Source organism: Zeugodacus cucurbitae, chromosome 2 (genome assembly GCF_028554725.1).
Source record: "Zeugodacus cucurbitae isolate PBARC_wt_2022May chromosome 2, idZeuCucr1.2, whole genome shotgun sequence".
Lineage (NCBI taxonomy): Eukaryota > Metazoa > Arthropoda > Insecta > Diptera > Tephritidae > Zeugodacus > Zeugodacus cucurbitae.
This window is the reverse complement of record NC_071667.1, coordinates 80,793,416-80,804,740: the sequence shown is the minus strand read 5'-3', so window position 1 is coordinate 80,804,740 and position 11,325 is coordinate 80,793,416. Positions and strand designations below refer to the sequence as shown.

Below are 11,325 nucleotides of genomic sequence, written 5' to 3'. Positions count from 1 at the left end.
AACAACATTTCAGCTAAGGGTATTTTAGTTGTTTGTGGATACTTGGCAGCTTTTATTTATAAGCAGACTTTTAGCCTGTTAAGTACATTAACAAGAAATTATTACCTTTAAGTTAAGATGTATTAAGCAGGTTTTAAGATATGCCCACGCATAGTTAATACATCACTAAACTCATACATACACACACTCAATATGTCATTACCGCTAGGCTTATGGTGCCTTACATGAATGTATATAATTTTTATGTGGTATAGGCATGCTTGTTTGTAGATGCCTTATATTTTAAGGGGAGTATTGAAAGTTTATTTATATGCAAACGCTAAGAGAAGATAATTTACGTATTGTACTAAAGTAAAGATAAGAAGGCATTGGTAATTAAACCGAAGATTATTATTGACGAACACTCGGTTAATGTAAACCTACCTCATCCGAGTTGAAAACACTAGTGCTTAAGCTGTACTCAGTAAATAGGTAGTTTGTAAGGCTGTTCCCCAGAGGAAAACACACGACACGGTATGAAAGGCAGTTCTTTACGAAGCCAGGATCCCCCTTGATTAGATATTAGGATTAGACAAAAGTCCGCTATAACGCGCGGTTGTTCGAAAAAGTGAGATTCGGCAAATCTGAGTCGGGACATTCCAGAAGAAAGTGACGATATGATTTCACCTCGTCATCCTCTTTGAAACCTCTTCAACTAGCATCCGATACGATTTTTTTAAGATTGAATCCCATGAGCCAGTTAGAACCACTACGAATAAGGAGAGGTGAACTTTACTGAGGGCGAAGAGCTCGGTGGACCCCCTGCGATAGCGAAGGATCTGGCGACTGCGAAAGTGCTTGTGACTGACCAGCGGTTGCTCAGCTCAGCCGAGGCCCATCTGACCAGAAGTAAACCACGATCGGGCAACGGTGATCCTACATGATTTCATGCTACTATTAGTGAGTCAGTCATCAGCACCACAATTCCCGCTATTCCGCAATGGCCATGAACCCAGATCAGTCTAATCGAAAAGTATAACGATGCCACTAAAAGTGAAGAAGGAATGATTCTTAACCAGCCTTGATCGCATAGTCAGCGAACTCGACTAGTATCGCCGCTCTACTATCTGAGTAGATCTCTAAAGGTAGCTGCGCTCCGCTGCCTTACAAGCAGCTACTTTTGCTTGGAAAACACTGCAATAGTCGGGAAGCCTGAAACTAAGGTTGATGCGAAGTTCCTGACCTGTCCTTTAAGAACCTAATTATTGAGAGTACTTCTTTATATCTGTTACGTAGTATAAATGGAATGAAGATATACATATGTAATAAATAGTCTATAATTGTGTTAACCATATGGAGTAGGAGTTCGAGTTAAAGTAAGAGTAACATTTTATATATTTCCAATAAATTACGCTATTTTGAGCGACGAATGAAGATGTAAAATTAAGTAGCGCTGCTTAAGATACGAGTATGTAACAAACTCTTTAAATCTCCATTACATAATTTGCAATCCACTATACAAAAAATATATAACTAAATCGTAGCTTCTGCGAGCAAATGACTTATTACCCAGCTTAAAAGTGCTTTACCAATTTCACAAAACCCTTACAAAGAGTTGGAAGAGGAAGTCTTTCGGCAAATGACATCCTTTGTCGCATGGCCACAAAGCATAAAGCGGCGGCATGTTTAACAATTACTACAAACTGCAGGATTTAGCAATACACTTGCTAGCTAAACACATATTATTATCCACACACATCCATATTAAGCACAAAGCTCTCTAGTTGGCATATAAACTATGTCAAGTCTACGAAGCGAGGGGCAGAGAGTGATTTAGACAGGAAGCGCTTCAGCATTAATCTGCCGCACGACTTTCAGGACGAATGTTTGTAGGGGTTACGCTAATGGATTTATTTTAATTTGTAGCCGACAACAAGGACACACATTGCTTGCTGTTTACAACGCAGAAGGCATTAGAGGAATTCGTTTAACAACTGCGCCTATCCAGCACTCGCACTACGCGTGGATACGCAGAATAATGTGTAAGGTTAGAAGAGGCCCATAAATAACGTGCGTAATAAGATACAAATGTTGTATTATTTTTTGTTGTTGTGAAAAATCACTTTGGCGTTTAGTATATTTACATGAATTTATGAATAGTTCTCGAACAATTTGACAATGTGTGCTTAAAAATATAAAACAAGAAATTCACCGTTAGTTGGTTTTTAGTTGCGGAAACGACGTAGACTTGGTGGCAGATATTCCTGCGAAGGCACAGCATTAGCTGGCAGATACTCAGCGCCTGGTCCAGCATGTGCTGGTGCGGCGGCAGCCACGGCTTGCGATGCGAAGTTTAGCACTGGCGCGGAGCCTTCATTGGAGTTGCGTGATGAGCCTGGCAGACTTTCGTATTGTTGTTGGATAGCCTGTTGGGCATTGGCGGCGTCTTGTGGTGTACGGTATTTGACGAAGTGTACTTCTGGTTTGCTAGATTGTGTTCTGATGCTTTGCAATTGTTGTCCCAAACTGCCAATGTCAGCCTGTTTAGTGAGCACATAGATGGCGGTCTTTTCCTCAGCCGCTTGTTTGGCGAGGTTGAGTGTAGCTTTTTCAATACCCTTATTTTCCGGTGCTTTAATGAAGACAACGCGCAAACTTTTCTTCGCTGAGTTGGCAATATCTTCTTGACCAGCAGCATCATCGAAATCGGCTTGTGGCGCTGTGTAAGTATAGAACTCTTTCTGGTATTCGGTTACCACTGGTGCTGGAGCGGGAGCTTGGGCTGGAGCTGGAGCTGGAGCTGGAGCGACTGGTGCGGGAGCAATTGGAGCTGGAGCAATTTGAGCTGGAGCAATTGGTGCGGGTGCGACTGGTGCTGCCAATGTTTGAGCAGATGCAATGCTGCGAGTGGACGCAACTGGCGCTACTTGTTCTGGCGAGGGAGATATACCATGATGAGCGCCTACACTGCTGGCACCAGGTGTGAAGGATAGTCCCTCTATAGAATGTGGCACTGGTTGATAGTTGTAGGCGAGTTTATCGGCAAAAGCTGTGGCCAGCAAGCAAAGTACCTGGAATTTGGGCACATTTGTTAAATTAAATATAAAAAACAATTGTTTTTAAACGTTTTTGTAATCATGTACTGAAGAAGATCTGCATAGGATCTGTAGATTACATCATCAATGGAACACAAAAGCAAGTAAAGTATCCTTATTAATATTATGAATAGTTAACACTTGCATTAATTTTTATTGAAATCAGAGATTTCAGTTCCTAAACTGAGAATATTTTCTTTAAAATTTTCGAATATTTTTTTTAAATTTTGTGTCCAATTTTTTTAACTAGTTAGACACTCACAATGAATCCTCTCATGTTTGGTATATTTTTTATACGGTTTATCGCGTTTAACTTTCGACACTGGTAGTTGTCACTTGAGTGCACAAAGAAAATGTGTTGATTGCACTGCAGTTGCAGGGCTTTTTATATACCTAAATGGAACGCTTGTTTTTATGAACTCCAACTAGTCTCTTATCAGATTATGCAATCCTCAAATTACAAAAAAACAAGAGCAACAACCATCATTTGAACTCGTAAATATACAGGTATGTAAGCCACACAGATGCTACCACTTGTACACCTTTACCATCATCTAATTTCAAGTTCAATCAAGTTCAAATAAGAAAAACAACGTCTAATTGAATTAGTCGATATGCACGCAGAAGCAACATCTGGACAGATGTTGAACCCATATCAACTAACTCTACAGCAGCAGGCAGCCATGTAGGTAGCTCCAGAGTAGGGAAACAAGTTCAAATTTAAATGTAAACCCTTATCGGATGAAGCCGTCAGCAGTTACCTGAGACCGTGCTTAAAAACAGTAGTAAATATTTTCACATATGTGTGAGTTCATGTCATACTATTACCATACCAAGTGCCGAAAGATGGTCGAGCAAAGCCAATGAAGTAGGCGACCCTATGTCAAGTGCGGCTATTTGCTTGTTGTCAACTCCAACTCTAATCTTTATGCGTTTTAGTGCATTGTTTTTGTTTTTACAAAAGTTGATTTCATTTAAATCAGCTGCAATTTACAACACTAATTAAAATTAGCATATTTAGCATATGAAAAATCCCGATCTGCATCAAGCCACGCCACAGCTCACTCGTACTAAAAATAGCTACTAAAGTCGCCTATAAGCCAACAAATATACAATTTCAAGATTTTCCTTTGTTTCAACTGATTTCTTGTTGTTGTTGCTGTTGCTGTATCGATATTTACCTCAATACTGTCGATTAGTTATCGACATTCTTTTGCCATGTGACGGCTCTGCTGCGTCCATTCAATGAATGCCCTTCGGCCAGTTCGCTGTTTGAGCGTGTGTGATTTTATATTTTAATGCATTTTGCTGTTATAAATATGGATTAGTTCGTGCAGCGCTTCAGCCGCTACTCTCTTGCTTCATTTCCATAGCGCAAACATAAAAGACTGGCGGCAGCGCAAAAGCGATGTACTCGTTTGCATAAGCACCCTGTAGGGAGTGCTGTGAAACGATACGTCAACATTTTTGCATACAAAATCAGTGTTGACTTCATAATTTTGTCATTTGTATAAATAAATATTTTAAATAAAATAAAAATATATATTTTTTTTATTATTTTTGTTGCCCTCATTGTCAATTTATCATATATACACATATTATATTATTATTTTAACACATAGTTTACAAAATATTTATATCCAACCAGTATTTGTTTTTATTTTTATTACTACTTATTTATAGGTTTTATGCCTACCATTGTCATCTTTGTCTTAAAAAATTTATAAATTGATGTTGCGATATCTATTATTTAGGGCTTATGATGATTTGCATTTCAATATTGACAACATTAAAGTTATAAAATTTTATTGTCTAACTATTTTGAGTATCTTTTGGGGTTCGTCTTGTTTGATATGGCACCTTAAGACTACAACGTTTCTAATGTAACCTATTCAGCACCACATACATTTCTGAAGTCCTAATTTCTTCTAACCTAGCCATTATAGCACATTTTGGATTGTATTTCAGTTTTTCTACCAGAACCATAGGTTAGTTCCAAAAACCTGTGCCGCTTCGTTATAAAATGATTATCGTAAATTTAAATTAATTGTGTTAGAAACATCATGCTATGTATTACATCCTTATAGGTATATTCAAAAACAAAAAATGTAACTTTCGTATTTTTGAAAAACATATTTATTTATTCGTCTGCAATAATGTTGTTGCCTTCAAAATAGTCCTCTTTTGATGTCATGCACCTGGCATCAATCGTCGAAACACTTCTCAAACTCGATTTTTGGGATAACCTTTGGCCATTTCAGCGATTTTTATTATACTCTCGCAACAGAGTTGCTAAGAGAGTATTATAGTTTTGTTCAGTTGTTTGTATCACCCAAAACTAAACGAGTTAGATATAGGATTATATATACCAAAGTGATCAGGGTGAAGCGTAGAGTTCAAATCCGGATGTCTGTCCGTCCGTCCGTCTGTGCAAGCTGTAACTTGAGTAAAAATTAAGATATCTTGATGAAACTTGGCACACTTATTTCTAAAGATATCGGATAATAACCATGCCCAGCTCCCATACAAAGGTTAGGTTGAAAATTACTAAAAGTGGGTTAACTCACTAAAGAAAAACGTCAGAAACACTAAATCTCACATGAGAAATGGCAGATGGAAGCTGCACTTAGATTTTTTTGAGGCCAAATCGCTTCACAACCACGCCTACCAAGAAATCACGAACAAGCAATGAAGTGTGAGCCTTTAACATACAAAACTCATCAAGCTTGTAAAAACACGTCTAACCTCAGTATTTCAGTGGCATGTACAGATATCTACATAACAAAAAATAAAAAAATTAGCAATTGGATTTTCTACAATTCAAAATAAATTAAAATTTTGGATACCAACATCAATTAAAGGTCAGATTGGTTTACAAGTCTAAAAATAAAATTCATACAGCTCTTCTTTCGACTGCAGCGATGATGCTATAAATAAAGTATAAATATATAGAACATCAAAAAAAGTATATATTATTCCAAGTTTCTCTAAAGGTTGTTACTATAAGATATAAACTTTACTTCATAAAAGTATATAAAAAAAAATACAATAATTTGCTTGTCCCTAATTTAAATATATACAAACACTTCTTCTTTTTTTTTGCAAATATTCCAAACTAATAAAGTTTCAAACAAAATTTTTCTTTCACCTCTTTACATAACTTTAACGACTACTTGACACGACCCGTCTAGAAGTGCTACTTTTTAATTACACTTTTTCCAATTTTTTTTATTATTATTTTTTTTGTTGTGTTTCAGTTTTTTTTTTGCACAACAAACAATCCTTTAACTAATTTAAACTTTTGACAAATAAGTAATCACGCCCTTAAAAACACCACAAGAAACATGAGAAACACAAATTAGAGCTCGTCGCAGCTCTAAGGCAGCTAAGCAAAGGAAAGTGAAGCGAAGGAAGCGCCACAAACACAAAAACAAACTCAAGCGAAAGAGAAGGCGCAAATCAAAAGGCAAAAATGCTGTGAAAACTTTAAGCAACACAGCTTTTTTGGGTTTTTTTTTTGGTTCGAAAAAGGGAAATAGAAATTTTGAAGAAGGTTTGTAAGCAAATATGCAAAGTTTTTGGGTTTTCGCAAAAATGCTTTTAATATGTGTAGAAAAACCAGAGGCCCAAATGCGAGTGTGCGAACACGTTTCTAAAACTTGTTGAAATGCGGGATTAGACGCAGTGAGCGTTTTAAAGATGGCCAGCTTTCCCTTTTTCGAGTTGCAGCGCAACAACAAGTCCAAAGTGCAAAAGGATAATGAGTGGAGTATGTGCAGAATTTTATTTAATTGAGTTGTGGACGAGATTTGAGCTGGTCTAACAAATTACTTACATACTTAAATGAGCTTGAACTTTGCGCATTTTTACTTAACCTAAATATGTGGGTTGCATACAAATTTGCATAAAAGCTGTAGGGTACTTAAAGTTAAGTGATTTAAAGTAATTCTTTTTGAGATATTCATTTAAAGATGATTTTGACCAAAATTCTTTTCAATCTCTTTACATTCATTTCTTTGATATATTCTTATATAAATCTTTCGAGTTGTCGATATATTTGGTTTTTTCTGAAGTGAATATTCAGTGGTGATTTCATTGCTTAATGGATCTTTTACGAATTTCAGTCAAAACATGGGGTATTAAATTTATGCAATTTAATGTTATATTTTGGATCTCGCCATATATCGCAGCAAGCTATTTGTTATGGAAAAACCCTGATAAAATGAGAGAAATAATAGAGGGATCAAATTTTCAAGACCGAATTATTTTTCTTGACCTATTTTCGGAAATATACAGTTTGGAATTTTCGAACTTTTTATAGCACCGTATTTGAGTATGAGATACACGTCACAGAATCCCAAGAAAGTCGATTTATGTTACTTTTTATCTTGTATCCTTATAACTTAAACCTTTTCGATATTTTCCATAACAACGACTTGATGAAACTGAGACCGATGTGTTCTCTTTCAAATTATCCAATCCGGTGGGACTTAATGAATGTTCATAAAAGTCGAATGACTGTGTTCAAAGTTAGTTTTTGGGTTAGGTCTCTTTTCAAATTGTAAAGGCAAATTATCTGCGAAATTGTTAGAACAAATTTAATTTTCCTTATATATTTTTTGGGAATCTCAGCTACTGTAGGTCGAACGCATTGTCGAAGTTATTATCTGGAAATAATATTAGGGAGATATAGTGGATTGTTGCGATTATTTTCCTGTGCAATGCCTTGCATGTGCCTCAGTCTGTTAGCGGCTCTTCATCAGACAGTGACCTTTTAGCACTCCTACTGGAGTTCTTATGTAGTACTTCCTCTTTAATTATAATAGTGGGCATGTACCTTTCCGACGCATGAATGCTTGTTGAGCAACTCATGGATTGTTCCCGTCGAGACTTATCCAAATCTATGATATGTCCATATATTAAGTGTTTAAAAGTTGTCAGGGGTATGTATATATATACCGACTTTATTGAAATCCTATTGTAAGTTTATGCCTAATCTGGCTAGTTCATATGCTTCGCAGTTACTGGACGCTAGTCCCACTATTAGCTCAATGCCTTGTTCCAATATCTTAGAGGCAATGTTTCTAACCGTAAGCACACTCTTTGTCAACACGAAGAGGCTTTCTTTTATTGCAGTGATCTCTGCTTTAAAGATACTGCAATATTTTGGTATCTAATTTTTCTGATAAGACACCTCCCACACTTATATCAGTGTCCTTGTTGCACCTATCTCACTACAATAAAAAAATTAGATCTTAAAAAAATTATTTTAATTCTTCTGAGTTTATAGCAAATTTAAGTTAAATTCAATTAAGCTAATACGTCAAGCTAATAAAATATGATTTCCGTGGATTCTACCGCCACCTATCAATGACTTCAAAACAAACTCCACTAAAATAAATTTTAAAGTATTTTCTACTCCATTTAGAACAACTTTCAACTGCATATGAGTACATAAAATAGTGAAAACCTTTATACATATGTATATATATCCTGTTATGTAAGTGCAATATACATCTAACCCTGTATAAACTATATATAACACAAACTTAGATAAATATATACGCCCTCACTAAGTGTGTACAAATACTAACAAAAACACCTGGAGAAACGTACTTACACATTCACCTTTGCATTTACATACACCAAAATATACTGGTTTTTGCTAAGTATATAAGCTCTTGGCATTTATATACCTCGCTTTTGAGCTACTCGCGACTGAGCTGACTAAGTGGTAGACGCGCTGCTCTACTCTGCTCCGCTCTGCTTAGCCAACCTGCCAGCCAGCCAGCATCGTCCTTTCGCCGCGTCGGACGAGTGTACAATAAATTACAATATCTGCAGCATTTATCTTAACACCGACAGACGGTGTGCACCGCACCCCACCATATTGTTGTTGTTTTCGCTGAAAAAATACACTCGTACACTTTTGCTAAGCGATTTGCAAAGCACCAACAACAACGCCAACAGTAGCGAATTTTTGCAAAACTTTTACAATACTCGCAGCACTTAGCTCTTTCTGTTTACACGTGAAAGGTCATACCCAGGTAGTTAAGAGGTAGCGAATAAATAAGAACTTTACAATTTTACACTTTTATCCTTGCTTCAATTAATTCGCACTATTAAAATTATCTACTTAGCGTACACTCTAACAGCTCATGAATTTCAAATCAGGAGACTCTACGGTAAATGTAACGGGATATATAGGTGTAAACGTGTTAGGTGGCTAGCTTGAACACTTAAACATTTCTTGAAGTAGTTCTTCAAATGTCAATAATTGGTGAAAACCTTTAAGAAAACCCTACTTAGAGACTACGAGATCAACCGAGTTTAATTTAGGGTTCAAGAGAGTACTAGTTTGAGATTAAGTGAGGTTAAGTTAAGTTTTATTTAATTTTGGGATCAAGTGAGATAATGCTACGGGTTATATGAGGTCAATTATGTAGTCAATATAGTGTTTAACAGAGGACTAGTTAAGGGTTAGGAGAGGTCCAGCTAGAGGGCAAGCTTAGTATATTTAGGGGTCAAGTGCGATAATTCTAAGTGTCACTCGAGGTCAAATAAGGGGTCAAACAACGTCAATCCGGTGTTCAAGAAAGGTCAAGAAAGGGGTTACACGACTTAGGATGATAGATAATATGCAGTATAGTACAACAATATTACAAAAATCGTTGATTCCGATGTTTTTGAAGATACTGACTCTGTTAAGTGCTCTAAATCTGGGTTGTTATGTGGATAACTATCTGAATAACAGCAGAAACGATAAGAAGATATAGAAATTTTGTTTCTTTATAAAAACAAATCTGCACCCGAAGATATCAAGAACCGGCTTCATTGAATTTTCTTCGATCTATCAAGAAGAAAGATAACTAACCCTTAAATAATGCCAACTCATGATCACTCAACTTTCTCATCCATAATCACTAGAAAGCAGTCCAACATACATATATTTTTTTATTTAAAAGTATTTGCGCTTTAAGGATATTATGAGGCATTACTTTGTATTCCCAAGGTACATATTTGCCGGTGTCGAGTATCTCCTTGTGAGTATGTGTGTTTGTTGCTGTTGTTGGTGTCGCTGCCTTCGCTTCCGGTGTTATAGTGCGCGGCGGACGGAAATTCTTTTGCATATTTTTTAGCTTAACAAATAATTAATTATACGTGCAGGCACGCGAGTTGAGAAAAACATACAGCCTGCACGCCGAAGAAATGAGCTGCGAGCCGTCCAAAGCGGTTTGTGTGTGTTAATATGCTGCGAGCGAGCGAACTGAAGTTTCATGAATTTAAATTTATTTAATTATTATTACCACATTGTTTTTATTTGTGTTGTTGTTTTTTTTTTTTAAGTACAGCGTACATAGTTGGCGCATGTAGCCATTTACATAAGAATATACTTATAATTTTTGAATGAATATTCATGTGAGCTTTGCGTACTCAAATTGCTTGGCAAAAAATAGTATGTGCGATAAAAGGAATGCTTTGGAGAAGGTTTGTATGATGTTCTCACGTAATATATACTCAACACATATGTTGCTTGTTTTCATAAAACCCACATCTAAATACTGATTATGTTCCAACTCATATTATCCTTGTTGGTTTTCAAGAATGTTTGAAGAAAGGTATGGATCTATTCATACCAAGGTCAGAGACTGTCAGCACACTCTACTAAAGCCTTCATCATTTAAAGCATAAATGTAGGGAGTATATTATTATTTTGCTATAGGACTGTGGGGAACTCCTATTCGCATCACAACCTATAAATTTCTTCAACTACGACCATCAGCAAGCTTTGAAGTTCTGACATTATAAATTGTTTTTAGGATAATTGAAGTCGCTAGGTTTTCTTCTTTATAAAACAGTATATTATTTTGCAGTACATAAGGATCGGTCCGAATTTTCTATATATATTAGTATCTTCATCGCTAGGACTTGATCCCTGCTTTAAAATAATGTCTCAAACCAGTGTCGTTTTAGTATTATTATATGTGTTTCAGACGCCTAAGTTCGTCATAGACTGCTTCGATTTAACAATTTTAGAATTCTTGAAACAAGCAATGCCTTTCTAAATTTAAGGGATTTTCTAAGGTTCGCTGACAAATTTAAATTCCAGGTTGAGGCCAGATACAAAAAATTCAATTAGCATGTCATTATTTATTTAAAAGAAAATTAAATTTATTAAAGCATATTCTTCCACTTTCCATGTTTCAGGGAATCTTTAGAGTTGTGATTTGATTCTAGAATTTAATTTTTT

The 11,325-nt window shown here is 36.1% G+C and overlaps 1 protein-coding gene across 1 annotated transcript; it reads right to left on the bottom strand.

Moving 5' to 3' along the window:
- Positions 1–2,109: 2,109 nt before the first annotated feature.
- Positions 2,110–3,439, bottom strand: LOC105220390 (uncharacterized). The gene is made up of 2 exons (XM_054235412.1): positions 3,337–3,439; positions 2,110–3,050 (listed from the first exon to the last, which is right to left on the bottom strand). Exons 1-2 carry the CDS (start codon positions 3,349–3,351, stop codon positions 2,205–2,207), a joined length of 861 nt encoding a protein of 286 aa, XP_054091387.1. The 5' UTR covers positions 3,352–3,439; the 3' UTR covers positions 2,110–2,204.
- Positions 3,440–11,325: the final 7,886 nt, after the last annotated feature.